The sequence below is a fragment of the Serinus canaria genome, chromosome 5 (genome assembly GCF_022539315.1).
Source record: "Serinus canaria isolate serCan28SL12 chromosome 5, serCan2020, whole genome shotgun sequence".
Classification (NCBI taxonomy): Eukaryota; Metazoa; Chordata; class Aves; order Passeriformes; family Fringillidae; genus Serinus; species Serinus canaria.
Genome location: NC_066319.1, coordinates 55,788,255 through 55,803,135, shown reverse-complemented (window position 1 = coordinate 55,803,135; position 14,881 = coordinate 55,788,255). Strand labels below are relative to the sequence as shown.

Genomic DNA, 14,881 nt, shown 5'->3' with positions numbered 1-14,881 from the left:
ATTGAAGCTCTATATTTGCATTCTAGCTCTCATGATGACTAATACCACAGAGGGAAGTGGAATTTTCCCATTTTGATTTCTGCATTTTGCATTTACACAAGACAGAGAACAGAGTATCGTCCTTATTTCCATCTAAATGTATATCTACTTATTTGCTTTAGGATTTATGACTGGGAGACACTGTGAGCAACCAACTTTTCCAATAAACTGGGAAGTCCCTTCCCATAATCCTGACACAATGGACTGTGGCCAATGGACTACTGAATGAGGGTCCAACACCACAGTAACAATATCTACATTAAAAAAAAAAAAAAAGAGAGAGAGAACTTCAGACTAGTTTCATAGTTAGTCTAAAAACACTCAGTATATTTTACTAGGTTAACCTTGACTTTGAAAGCTTACAACTTTCAAAGGAGGGAGAAAAAAGCAGGCAGTTTTTCTCGTAGGACCAAATCCTGTTGCATTGGTCAAACAGAGATGCATTAATTCTGTTTTTATTAAAAAATCATCATTCATTTCCAGGATTAAGGCTAGGGAAGGAGTTAAAAACCTGGAATTCAAACTTGGGGGGCCCTTTCTACACACAGTATTTTAAGTCTGTCCCAGTGGCGCAGCTTACACTGCACTTTTTACTGCCCAAAAAACCCTTGAACAGAAGAGTTTACAGAGTGACCTCCACCTCCACCCACACTTCATCTTCCCTAAGTTACATGCACAATTTAGCAGTTATACAAATAATACAAAAATACAGCATTTATTTCAAAGTCTGGAGAAAGTTCTGCTGTCTTTTTTTTTTTCCCTAAGCACAGGTAAAAACCACATCTCTTATGTATAAAACAAAGAGAAATATTTCATTTTAGTTGACATTGAAATGTATTATTTCCAAAGAGTAATTCATTCAAGTAAGTCTCACTGTAAATCTTGAAGCCTATTCAGTCTGACACTTTACTTTAAGGTCAAAAAACCAAGAGATATATTCAACATACATATTTCATGTCTAATCTTCCAAAATAGAAAGACAATACTGGAAGCTTCAAAAGCCTCTTCCATAAAGCACTTTCTAAGAAACAGCAATTAAAGAAATGCTAAATGAATATGTGATATATCATATATAGAGTATATATGGGGGGTGTGTGTGTATGTATATATATATGTGTGTATATATATATATATATATATATATAAATCACATATGCACTAACTACTGCTGGGTCAAGCTGGTACCTTCATACTTATAAAATTGCCAACAATTAATGCACAATTGTTAATGTGCAAAGCTCTGTCTCAGACTCAGCAACATCTTTGACAGAAGTTATGTGCAAGACTAACTGCCTTGAATTACGTTTGGGCAATTAAGAAATTCAGTTTTCTAAACTCAATTGATTGCAGGCTGCCTTTAATTTCATTTTTCTTTTAACTGTATTTATGCTCCAGAATGAATACTTTGGATACCCTCCTACTCCTGGATGAGCATCTGCTCTGACAGAAGTAACTTCAGCACTCAAGGAACAGAGAGGTGATTAGAAATTGTGAATGGGGCATGTAATCCAGTTTGGATTTATTTATTGTGTGAATAAAGCACATGTTGGATCCTGGAGATCCAGCCTTCTGGGAGGAGCATTTGTGACTCCATTGCCATTTCAACTGGGCCAACTGTCTGTAACAGCTGCTGGGCTGTGTTCTCCAAATGAGAACATCTCCTTATGTTATCAACCATCCAATCCAGCCCCTTGGGGTTTTGGCTAATGTATTTTATCACCTCCTAATCAGATGAGGACACTCAGCTTGCTCATCATCAATCATCTCAGCTGCAGAAACCTTTCCACTAAAAAACCACCTACTCCAAAACTGCGTTTTGGGTGTCAAGTTTGGAACCAAATTCCCATCTGACACACATCATCCATTTAACTACTCCAAATGTGAGTCACAGGAGTCATTCCCAGGGACTTCTAAGGCCACTGGACCAGGACAGGACAAGAGGAGTGGCTCTGAACCAGCCATTTTTGTACCAACATTTCAATTTAGGAGACAGCTGAAGCTGTACAAAAGATGTAGACTCTGTCAAATTTATCCAGAAAGATATTTTTGAGGGATGGATGTTTAACTTTGGAATTAACTTAGACATTCATGATTAAACAAAGCCCAAGTTGCTTGACACAAGCACCTTGCAAAGTCTGTGTTCTCAAATCCTCTTGATACACTAAGAAGGGAAATTAAATTTGATAGTGGAGTCTTAACTGATAACAGCACTGAGTCTGACACGCAGAGGGACCAACCCTTCCTTTTAAACTACATGACTCTTGCCAACAACCCTAGATGTTACCACACTGTCAAACTGCTGTCCTCCAGAATGAAAGAAGTGTCTAAGCTATGTATCTGCATCCAGCTGAACTTTTCCAGCCACAGGACTGAGGCAGATGTTTCCCAAAATTGCCATGCACGGCATGAGAAAAGATCTCTGCACCTCCAGCAAGAACAGGGAGCAAAGTTCTCCTGCACTTAATGAATCCCTGACAAGCCAGGCAGCAGGAAGGATGAAACTGATGAAGTGTTATACAGGGGTCAAGAGCCAAACATGCAAGAGGATGAAGGGAACACTGTCCAAAGGAACAAAAGGAAAAGGAACCAAAGGAAAAGGAAGGTTAACAAGGGCAGGAAATCATCTGAATCCACAATGACTCTACCTAAAACCTCCTAAACCAGGGAAAAGAGAGCGGAGTCTGCTCTACACTAAAGGAGCAGCAGAACAGCAGAGCAGCATGTTTTTAAAATCTGAAAAAGAATATCTGGTTACTTGCTAATCTAATTAATCTTTTCTGAAGTTAGAAATTATTGCATAAATTATTTTTTAAGTAAAATAAAAAACATAAACAGCCATTAGTTTCATCTAAATACACAAAATTCTGCTTAAACCTCGAAATTAAATCCCAGGATGCTGGAATGGTAAATCATGCATATCTTTTTCTTTCTACTAGGGAACAATGTGTTTTTAACTCTAGGCACTTTTTCAATTAGTTTTCACTCCATGATTATTTATTTATTTGTTGTTAGCTGTGGGTACACACACAATAACAACAACAAAAAGAAACCAAATACGTATTTTAAATGTGTTCTAAAACTGAAATACTCCGAGCTTTGAAAATGGGGATCGGTACTGCATCATTTAATAGAAAACACTGTCTCAGAAAAGGTCAGAGGAAAAAAAGAACAACTTTTTACTCAATTTTAATGTTCAGCACACTGCGGTTTTGAAGAATTTATGGGGTGGCCAAGAACCAGAGCTATGAAATGTTGGTAGGATGTGTTGCAAATGCAGTGAAAAGGGTGATTGCACCATATACAGGTGTTAAACTAAATTTAAGCTAGTATCTTTATGCTGGACACAAGCAAAACTTCCATCAAAATGATAAATCCTCAGAGGATTTTTCAGCCAGGGCTCACCTGTGTGCAAGAGCAAAATGGTTTTATGTGGCCACAGCATGGACTGAGCTCCAAGCACCCTCTGGATCTCACAGAATGCTGCAAGCTGATGACCAACCACTCTGACCCTGTGAGCAGCCCATCCTTCCTCCCTAGAGAGGAGGAGTGGGGCATGTCAGGGGAGTGATTCACCCCATCCACCTCTGACAGATGGGGAGGGGATGAATCACCTCCCTCCCCTGCCACTGAGCCCACAGGAGCAGAGGGCTATCGCTGACACAGCTGCTGTGAGGAGAAATCAAACCCAGCCCCAGAAACCCAGAGAGCTGGATCTGCACACAGAGAAACAGAAATCCAGAGCACTGCCTCCCAAGGTGAGACTGATCCTGCTCCAGAGGAGCTTGGGGAATAAATGCTATTAATAACAGGAGGCTGAGATGCTCTGCAGATGCAGCAGCATGCTCATTTCTTCATTTAACAGCCAATTACTCCCCATAATGTGATGCTGCACTACCTTCGGTTCTGGCAGGGCTTTGCACAAGTCCCCACTGGCTTGAGGAAGGAATTGAATCAGTTCATAAAAAAGTGAACAATCACAAAGTAAACTGGACTGGGGCTCTTGCTCTCAAAAGGGCAAGAGCTAGTAAATCAGAAATATTGAACTACAGATAGTAATAAGTTAAGACAGGTGGACTATGAGAGGTAGAAGAGTCAGACACCTGGAATGTCCTTACATCAAAAGGTACAAAAGGTTGTAACTCAAAGAAGGGGAAAATCTTGTAAAGGTGGGCATCAGTTATAAATGAGTAAATAATCACCCAGAGGAAGAAAACACAAACAGAGAACTGACAATATATAAGAAATAAGAAATTGATCAACAGAAAACTACACCTTAGAGAGAAAGCAATAATAAAGTAATAATTGCCAAATACCAGGTTGAACTTTTCCTTTCAAAGAATACTAAAATGAATACCCAAAGATCCTTCAAATTCAAAATTGAAAAAAAAAATAAGAAAAATAAAAAAGAAATTAAAGTGATCAAGCTGCAATGAAGTAAAAATAATCCAGGCTTGGGCTAAAAATTAAACTAATCCAGAGGATTAGTTTTCAAAAATGATACTGCTACATCCTAGAAAATCTAATGTATCAAGAAGGAAATAAACAGATACATTACCTGAACAAATGTTAAGGGAAAGAGTAATTAGAAACTTTGAGATAAATCAAAATGCAATCAGTGGAGCAGTAGGTTAGCTAAACTCAGGCTAGCTGGGATCCATCCAAGGTTTCCTGATAGCTTTCTCTGATACCACAGCCCATTTTCTAAATATAAGAAATGCAGTATTTCAGTAACATGAGAGGTGAAATTATTATGAAACACAGGGAAAACAGGGACCACCACTGAGATACCAGGGTGACTGAAGAACTTGTGGACAGGGTGGAAAAATGGGAATCCTAAAAGGAGAGTCTAGCAGGGGTTACAAGTGGTGACTCCTAGTGATTTTTTTTTTTTGGTTTCTTACTGACATAAACAGAAATAGTATATGGTCACAAAATCTGCTAATGGCACCTTTGGAACACACTGTCAGGAACAGAGAATAACCATGTGGGAATAAAGGAAAACATGATAAAGCTTGACAATATAGAGTCCCAAGGCATCCATTACAGCACAAATTAACAAAAATGTCTACAACTACAAGAGCCTTTAACTGAAGATTTCTGAGAAAAAGAAATATTTGGGTATATGGGTTAATCCCACACACCCATCCCACATGACTCAGAGCAAGCAGTGAGCTACACTCAAAAAGAGGCTAATCCAGCTCCAGGACAGCTCAGCTGAATGTTTCCACCATCAACAGGAAAAGCCAAACCCCAGTTGCAAAGTGAAGATGAATTCTCCACCTGGAGTAATCTGTAAAGCTCTGCCCTAAAGAGATGTATTTGAACTTCACTTCCTGCAGAGAGAGGCAGCTGGAACAGCCACAAAAATGCTCATAAAATTTCATAAATGAGCTGTCTAGACAAGATCAGTTTGCCTAAACTAAGGAAAGGAAAATAGGGGTGTTTATGCAGGGAAGGGATGACTCTTCTTTCTAAGCACATCGAGGAGACAAACATGAGGGAGGGGAAAAGAAATATTTAACCAAGGAGGCTGGCACAGGGAGGAATGCACAGACTGCAAATTAAGAGAGATTTAATAAGACATCATGAAGAAAGGTGGATTTTTGACCACCAGCTTATAGGATGGGTGATACAATGAACCTGTTCACCAGAGCTGATGACTCAGAGACTCAAAAGGATCCCGTGAGTTTTACACCTTTTTCTTTTTTTTTTTCTGCTTTTGCTTTTATCCTTTGAAAAATCAAAGTAAAGCAAATACAGTCTCCAGGAGGGGATATATTTCACCCCAGTCTAAACAAGACCACAGAGGAGTTTGCATCTGAGCTATCACAGCAGTGTCACTACATTCAAGGGTGAGAAATAGAAGTTTTAGGGCAGAATGACTCCTCAGACCTGCTCTGGAGGTGCATCTTAGAACATGAGGAGCCCTGCCCCAAATGTGCCTGTACCTCCTCGTGGACAATGTCTGGCCCCATGTTTCATCAGGTGAATCCCATGCTTAACACATTTTGAAATACATTCCAAACACTTTCTTTAAATATGCGTGGGCAAAATTTTCCTTTCCCTTCTCTCACCAGAAGTAAAAAACAAAAACAAAAAAATCTCCCAAATAAAGCACATAGCTGATTCTGTGAATTCTGTAATTAAAGTATTGAAGCAGTGAAAGAGGCAGAATTTTTGTAAACCTTGGGCAATCTCCAGCAAACAGCTGTTCCACAATGGCACACGATGTAAGAGGAAACAAAGTGCTTACAGATTTTGGGAATGACTGAAAGGGTGAGCCTGCAGGCACACAACCAAAAAGTTCTATTCTGTGTAGAGCAGGAGGAGTATCCTGGAGGAGGTAAAGGCTGTTTGAAATGCAACCAGCAAATCATTCCCAAAAGAAATTTTTGAGCTTAGCTACTTAAATAGAGCTTAGCTCCAAAATCCCTGGTTAGCTCCTTAATTCTGCTTTACTGGAGTTAATGTTAAAATAAATCTTCTAACTCGTATCAGAAATCTTTATTTCTTGGTAAACAATTAATATAATAAAGCTGCAGAGCTAAAAATCAAAATGAGCAAATGACACAAAAAAAAACCCCACAAAAAAAAAAAAGTGACATTTCTGATTTATCACCACTTTAAGAGCAGAATTTAGAGTTGTATTCAATTACGTAGATACACACAGGAGTAAAGGGCTTTCCTTCTTCTGCACCAGCTATCTAGATTCCAGGTCCAGATACAAGCAGAGCCCAGTTAATACTTGACCCTGCATCACTGGAAGCAATGGGAGTAGTGACTTCAGTGAGCAAAAATTTCAGTCCTGACAGAAGAATGTAAGCAAGCAGATTTTTTAGTGCATTTTCCAAAGGTACCCCTACATTTATTGCTTGGGATTTATCTCCTGGCTTTTTACCAGGGGGATGCAGAAACTTTCCTTTTTTTTTTTTCCTCTAACACAAATGTCAATAAGCTGTAACATTATAAATAAAATTCCAGTGAACTGTTTATGGCACAACCATACAGTGCAGCACATGTCCAGCAGTAAATAACTGAGGTTATAAAGAGAAGGGTGATTGCAAAATATTTCTTCTAGATGCAAGATAAGGAGGATGTGGCATGTTGCACTACTTATTTGTTAGTGCATCAGTATGCTCAAAAAAAGGGGAGAAAAGACAGCATCATGAAGTATGATAACTTTCACTCACATAGGGAAGGTGGACAAAGGACAAAAGAGGAATTTGTGCTACTCCCATCAGCTTCATTTCAGTGAGCATCTGATCAGATTATTTCATTTCCTCATCTCCTTTGTAAGCCTTCCCTTCCTTTGTGAGCAAAAGGGATCACACAGGACTGCAAGCTTCCCTTGAAAGTGCTCCACAAACAATTTCCTCTGCTGGACTCTGTACCAGCTTATACAGCTCTGACTGAAGATTTTATTTAAATGGCTTGTACCCAACATCTGCTTCCCACTAATATATACATCACATTAAAATAAAATACTTTAAAAAATGGAATAAAAAAAGACCCCTGGGACATCTAATTCCAGTTCAGTATGCCATAACCCACATCAGAGAGGTGTATGAGGCTATCAGGTCACCCACCACCCCCTGCCCTGGCTCTGGCTCAGCTCCTTCCTTTCACAAGTTTCCTCTCACATCATGGAGACTTTCAGGTGTTTCCACAGGGAAACCTGCAGACATATCCCAGACCTTGTACAGCATTAAAGTATCTGGTTAATTAATTAAGAAAAAAAATTAAAAGCTGATGAATTAAACGGTGGCAGAACTTTAATAAAATCCTAGAATAAAAGCCAAAGAGAAGAGATGCAATTCTGCAAGTCAGAGCAATGGGGTGATAGAGATCACTAAGTGAAAGAGGTGAAAATGGTTGAAATTCTGCAAAATATATACCTACAGTGAATACATTTATAACTTAATACCATACCCATGCCACTGTATTATTCTATTATTCCAGTGGGTTTTCACACACTACAACAGAATGACAGCTTTCTCCATATTTAATTATTTTCTGAGTTATAACAAGGGGGGAAATGCCAGGTCCCAGGGTTAGTGCTTCTGTCATTACTTGCCAGGAATTTCCATTGTAGTTTAACACTTGGCTGCAGCCAGGATTTAGTTCTGGGAATTATTTTCTGCATGTCAACCACCAAGATTTAAAAAAGCTAGCTAGCCATGGACTGTACTTCAGAGCCAAAGTCACACTCTTGAAAGACACCAATTTATCTTCACCTTGCATACACCACTCAGCCTGGTGCCCAAAATCTCTCCTTCAAATACCTCCCACAAAGGGAATGTTTGCAGTAAAGCACTGCAGGTGTGAACATGGCTACAACAGCTTAATCAGCTTTTATTTGCCTTCAATTTACAGACATTGCAATTTTAGTTTCTATTAATTGCAGTGATACAAAGAAGTTCCTGACAATGCTGAAATAGATCGATAATGGCAATTAAAATAAAATTACAATTACAAGGAATCCGTGCTTTAATGTGCCCTGCATAGATCACTAAATTTTAAGGCCACTGGGTCATGTAGTCTTACATTATTAAACAACAGGCACAGAACTTTGGTTTAGGTCATTTAAATTTCTCTGCTTTCATTTCCAGCCATTGGCTTGCAAAAATAAATTTCTGTAGAAAGGATCTTGCAAAAATTAATTTCTGCAGAAAGAATCTTTTATACAACTCATCTAAAAACCATCTGGATGCCACCCTGACTTTGTGTCCCTTTCTTCACAGTACATGATATATCATTTCAGGACCGTGTTTCTGGCACAGAGAAGATCTAGCTTCTAGGTATTCCATGACAAACTCAGAAATTCATGGATCTCAGTTAAAATTCCCAGGAAAAAATAATATTTTTCAAAATACTAAGAGGCTTTCTCAACTGAATTTAACCCTTAAGTTGTGGAAGAATTTTCCATTTGGCCAAAAGCTTGTCCATCCATCTAGTTTTGGGAATATTTACTCAAAATATTTACTTGCAGATGCTCAAATGCATGTGAAGACAAGAGCCAAACACCTGTCAAACATCCTGGTGTCCTGGGATGCCAATCAATGTATTTGGTCCCAAAGGGAGATTTCAGCATGGTTTGACCATACCTGATCAACATTCTTGGGCACCTGTAAATTTGCTGACAATGTCATCACAATATAAGGCTGATAATTCTGACTTCTATGGAAAAAACGGTTACAAGCAATTGTTTGGTGGCCCAGACTGACAGAGGTCGGATATTTATCTCTCCAATAGGTAGAACACATATAAAGGCCAAGTCTCAAGGTACCATAATTGTCCAGTTTCAAAAGCAGGGAGTCACGATTCTATAAATTTTATAAACTGGCAGACACTTTTAGACTAAATCAGAATTTTCTGACAACTCTTATACTAAGAAAAAAAAAACAACCAATTCAGCCAAGAGACTCTGGAGACTCTGAGCACACCCACTCTGTTCTGGTTTACTCCTTGAAAACTGCCTGGATTCCTTACAGTATGTACTCATGGTGTCCCCTGTCCCAGCTCTGTAAAGAAAAGGTTTTCTGTATGGTTTTGGTTTGGCCAGAGTGTATTTCAGTGCAGGATATGCTGCCCAATTAGAAAAGATATGCATTTTCCTGATTTTCTAGGTCTATCATCCTAGCAAGTTTCCTAATTCAAATGTCCCACTAAGGATTCCACTTTCCTCTCCATTAGTTCAATTTTCTCCAGCCTATTTTACCTTGTTTTCCTGCCCTTTCAATACCACTTAGGCACTTAATTCCTCATCCATCACATCATCTTAGATGTCAACAAGGTGTCTGTCATTATGTTCCCTTTTCCTCTCCCTCTCCCACATCTCAATCCCCCTGAGAAGACTCCAACAGCCTGGCTCTGTACCTCCAGGCTTGGAAACCTACACCTCTAATTCTGCCTCAAATCATCTTAATCCCCCCCAGTTCTCAATTTGTGTGTCATAATCCTCTCCATCAAATCCTTCTACCAAGGCTCTACATGTACTCAGCAACAAAATAACTTTGATTTGCAGTCATGTTTGCCTCAGCTGGGAACTCCAGCCTTCACCTAAAGTTGTCTGTGAGGGAAAGGACACAGTTCCTACACTGGATGCATTTGAAGGACTAAAACCCTTGGTAAGAAAACACACATTTCCTTTTTTCATCCCCCTTTTTTTTTTTTTTTTTTAATCTTTCAATTTATCTCCTTAATTTTGGCATCATAAAAAGCACTCTAGTGCTTAAGGCATCTTAGTTCACCTCAAGCACCTATATCACATAGTCTACATATACAACAGAGAGACAAAATCCCAAACCTCCTTGGCCATATCCTTCTTCATGAGTGAGAGATCTGTCCATAGGGAGGAAAAGAAACCCCCTCCAATGTTGCTCCCCCTTCTAATCTAGCTCCTTAACAACTAGCAAAAAATAATTTGATGCTTTATGTGGGACTACAAGGGTCAGATTCACTCAGCTGGATTTTAGGGCTGCTCAATCTGATTTGGGTCCATCCCTCGCCACCACACCAAGAACCCAAAGAGCACCAGGACCTGCACCCAAGGTCTTTATTGCTAAGCTCATTTTCTGCAGTTTTATCTGAAATGCCAAAATAATCAACTTTAAGACTTTTATCCAACACCCAGGGCCAAGAGAGAGAGCTAAAACTTTGCAGAATCAAGAGCTAAAAGAACTCTTCTCTCTCCTGCTTGCCTTAAGAAGGAAACAAACACTTTCTAATGAGAAACATTGCTTTTAATCAGAGTATCTCTCCCAAATTAAGATTATGGATTTACTTATTCTTTACCTATGAACAGTGTTTGAACACCCTGGTGCTGGGCAGCCAAAATGTTAAATCTCAGACAATAAGCACCAGTAAAAATAAATGTTAAAAACCAAATGAAGATAAAGAGCAGTAATAACTGCAACCATCCAGAACACACTAACCAGCTCAAAAGACTTAAATATCACAAATCAAGACATATCACAAAAAAAAAAAAAAAGAAGATCTCCCCTGAAGGACATGGAAAAGAGAAAATGCAGACCCAGGGAGGAAAGACTGACTGTTTACATACCTGTTTTCAAAATCACTTCAATACTTTTCAGACACTAGGGAAAGCTGGAGTTGGAGAGGAGGAAAATCAAGTGAATATAAACCTGCTGGAGGCTTCAGAGCCATAACACAGCACTTCATGACAAGGGAATCTTACTGTTGTCTCCTTTGTTAAAAAGGAGTTAATTTTTCATTTGTTTGAAAGTAAATGACAGCTGCTCTAGGATCACTGGGGTTCATGGTACCTTGCTATGGTTATTACATTTTGATTAAAGTTTGTCACTTTAGGTGTGTCTCAATTATAATGCTCTGTCAAGATTCTCTTCCCTGTCACAAATATTGCAGATGGTTTATTTCCCATGTATATGTTAGAGAAAGAGGTTAACCTCATCCTTTAAATCTGTCCTGCTAGGCACAGAAATTTTCTGTTTGTTTTACATATTACAGCACAAAAAACTGGAGATAATGCTGCATTTTTTATAAAAATCAGGCTCCTCTGAGTCTGAAACTGGTTACCTTAAAAAGATGTATTACGTCTACAACCTTGCTAATATCACCTTCTTACACAGCCTGACTGTACAACCTGGTTTCAGATGGGCAGCCCTCATAGGATCTTGAATTTAAGCTGCAAGTATTATCACTTCTGTAATATTTGCTATAAATAAAATGGAACAATGTCAAAAGATGCTACTCAGCATGCAGAGGCAGGGATGGAATTTTAAAGGAGTTCTACAAAATTTGCAGCAAAGCCTGCATTAAAAAAAAAAAAAAAATGTAGTTTTTATATAGTGAGGATATGTAAGTGCAGAATTGAGAATTAAAAACAAACAAACAAACAACCCCACTAAATGGTGTTCTAAGAAAACTGCTAAAATGTTCAAAATGAACAGAGGCTTTTTCATCTGTTTATGGCCCTGAAGATAAAAAGCTCTAGAGAAAAATTAAAACAAGTCCTAAAGCCATTACAGTTCCATTTTAATAATGAATTTCTGTACACTGACTCGTGCATTATTTGTTGTAGCTATTCCTTGTTTTCTGTATTAGCTTAGGCTGCAAGCTCGACTGCATAAATGTTAACACTCTTAGCTGTTAAAAAGCTTTCATTCAGCATCCATCTATGATATTTATGTCCTCTCTCCTCAAACAGTTGCTCAAATTATAGCTGTAGTTGAATAATTGTACTAAAAAAATGGAAATAAATCTCGTTCTCAAACAAACATTTAAAAATGGCATTAAAAAAAAAATTACAGCCTGGTTCAAAAGGTAATCCTAGGGCAGGATTTTAAAAATGCTTATTCAGAGCCATTCCCTGCTTTCATATAAGTGGCAGATTTGTCACCAGGTTCAGCCAGAGCAAATACAGAACTGTAATCAAGGCCTGCAATGGGCTAGAGCTGCCCAAAGACTGAGCAGAAAAGGAAGGCTGTGACAGGGGACATCCCAACTGGCCCAGCCCACTTTGACAGGGATTTGCACCAATGCTTTTGGATGACATTCAAGCCATTCTAAAACCCCCATCTCTAAAATAAACATCCACACATGGTACTGGAACCCTCAGACACCTCTCCACCAACACAGGAGTGTCTTGCTGGTAAATCCCAGCAGCTCAAGACCACCCCCCTGTATTTGCACAGAGCATGAGCTGCCTCACTGGGTGATGCCTCTGGTTTTAGCTTTTCTATTTTTCAGATTCTGTGCTGCTTTAGTGTGTGGGTCTGGGCTTCATATGAGGGGATGGTGAGCTCTCTGCACCGAGTAGGGAGACAAAGCAATTCCTTCTCCAGCTAGGGACCAAGGACAAATGATTCAAATCTCAGGCCCAAGAGCACAAACAACATTGACTAAAGAGAGAAAAACAAGGATGGGACTGCATGGGCTAAAGCTGTAATTGGACAATTAACTCCAATATGCAAAGGGAACAGAACTTACAAAAGTCAGAGAACTCGTGACTGGTTGTCCATTTTGTGACTGTTTGTCCATTTTGGTTCATCTTGGGTGTAGCCCTGGCTGGGCTCTTGTGCTGCCCAAGGTGGATCCATTGAGACCTTTAATAAACCCCTACTTTATTCTTTAACTCTGCTTTAGGTCAGCCTTCAAAAGGCACCAGGGAAGAGGCTTCTAAATGAATCCTTAGTTAAAACAATCCTCTTGAGACAGACTACAGCCACTTACCTCATCCACATTCTCAAAGGCATTGATGATGTCATATGGTAAACAGGACAGAAGATCAATCACAAACCACGTCTTCAGGTAGTTCATCCTTATGAGCTTGGGATCAGATATAACCTCTCCCCCAGGGCCAACAAAGGTAGTGTGAAAGTTCAAAACAATGTCAACCAGAAAAATAACGTCCACAACGCTGTCCAGCACCAGCCAGGCAATGTTGTTCTGCTTTGTCTTGAAGGACACGTTATATGGAACCATGATTGCTGTGTAGAAGGTTAGAATTAAGATGACCCAGTCCCAGGTGGTCTTAAAAGCACAATAGTGGAGTATAATGTGTGGTGGAGTCTTTGGAGCTTCTTGCTTGTACTGAGGAAGAATATCAGATCCCAGCTGGAGAACCTGTAAGAGGCAGAGAGGCAAATGTTACTGTTTTCAGTGAACAGGATCCAGTGAGGGGTCTTACAGACTTCTGTGAGGAGCAGCAGAGATGGGACTGTGCTCATTGGACATTGCAAGGCAACCCACAGTTTCTAAATAATCTGATTTATTTAGGATGTGTAGAGGCAGCTGTCACTCAATGAATGGGAGCAGCATGGCATCTCAGGATATTCCTGCAAAAAGGAAGGTCTTTGCAGATGGACTGAGGGGAAACCATACCAACAGCAAGGGAAGAGAGGCTCCAGACAGAGGTTTTGGGTACTGCCACACCAGCAGTTGCTTTGCAGTTATGAACACAGAATCATGGAATGGTTTAGGTTGGAAGGGACCTAAAAGATGATCTGTCTCCAGCCCTCCTGCCATGGCAGGGAATCTTCCACTAGATCAGGTTGTTCCAAGCCCTATGAAACCTGGCCTTGAACACTTTCAGGGATAGGGCAGCCACAGCTTCTCTGGCAACCTGCTCCCATGCCTCACCAGCCTCATAGAAAGGAGTTTCTTCCTAACACATAATCTAAACATGAACACTCATTCAGATTTGTAGTTACAAGACTAATTCTTTGTGCCTGACCTCTTTTTGAAATCACTGCTGAGCCAGAGCAACACCCTATTAAAGGTGACCCCAGCCTTGCTGGATGACCTCCTAAAATGAGGCATCATGTGCACAACCTCTGCCTAAACCCCTGCCAATATCACACTTCCTTCATATTTTCTTCAAAAAGTTGTTGCTCCCACAAGCTCAATACCAGTGGGTTCTCCTTTATTTCTTGCAATTACTTCTCATTTTTTCTGCACAGGACTATAATCTCCTGCACACTCACTGCTGTAAAACTGTGGAACTGGAAACACTGCAAAAACCAAGCCAAATTCACTTAAGGCATTTCCAGCTAATCTAATTACCTCTTATCTCAGTGCAACACAAGAAACAAAAGCACAGAGGAATGCACACGTGGCAATTTATTGCACTGACAACTAAAAGATCCATTTGGAGATCCATCTGGGGATCTGAAGTCTGTATGGGATAAAATAAGTAATTACAGCAACTTTAAAACTCATTTCAGCCCTACACCTGCCCCATACTGGGTGGTGCACCATATTTACAGGATTGAAAACAGCAGCCTCAGATGTGTGAAGCTGAGGATCCTTCCTCAGTGGAGAGGAGTAAAGGGCTCTGAATAAACTATATAATAACTAAAAA

At 39.6% G+C, this 14,881-nt stretch overlaps 1 protein-coding gene across 1 annotated transcript in view; it reads right to left on the bottom strand.

Moving 5' to 3' along the window:
* The window catches only part of KCNH5 (potassium voltage-gated channel subfamily H member 5), a 149,774-nt gene that overhangs the window by 92,287 nt on the left and 42,606 nt on the right, over positions 1-14,881 (bottom strand). The window contains exon 6 of the mRNA XM_050975248.1: positions 13,252-13,644. Coding sequence (XP_050831205.1) covers positions 13,252-13,644 — 393 coding nt within the window. The remainder of the gene's footprint in view (positions 1-13,251; positions 13,645-14,881) is intronic.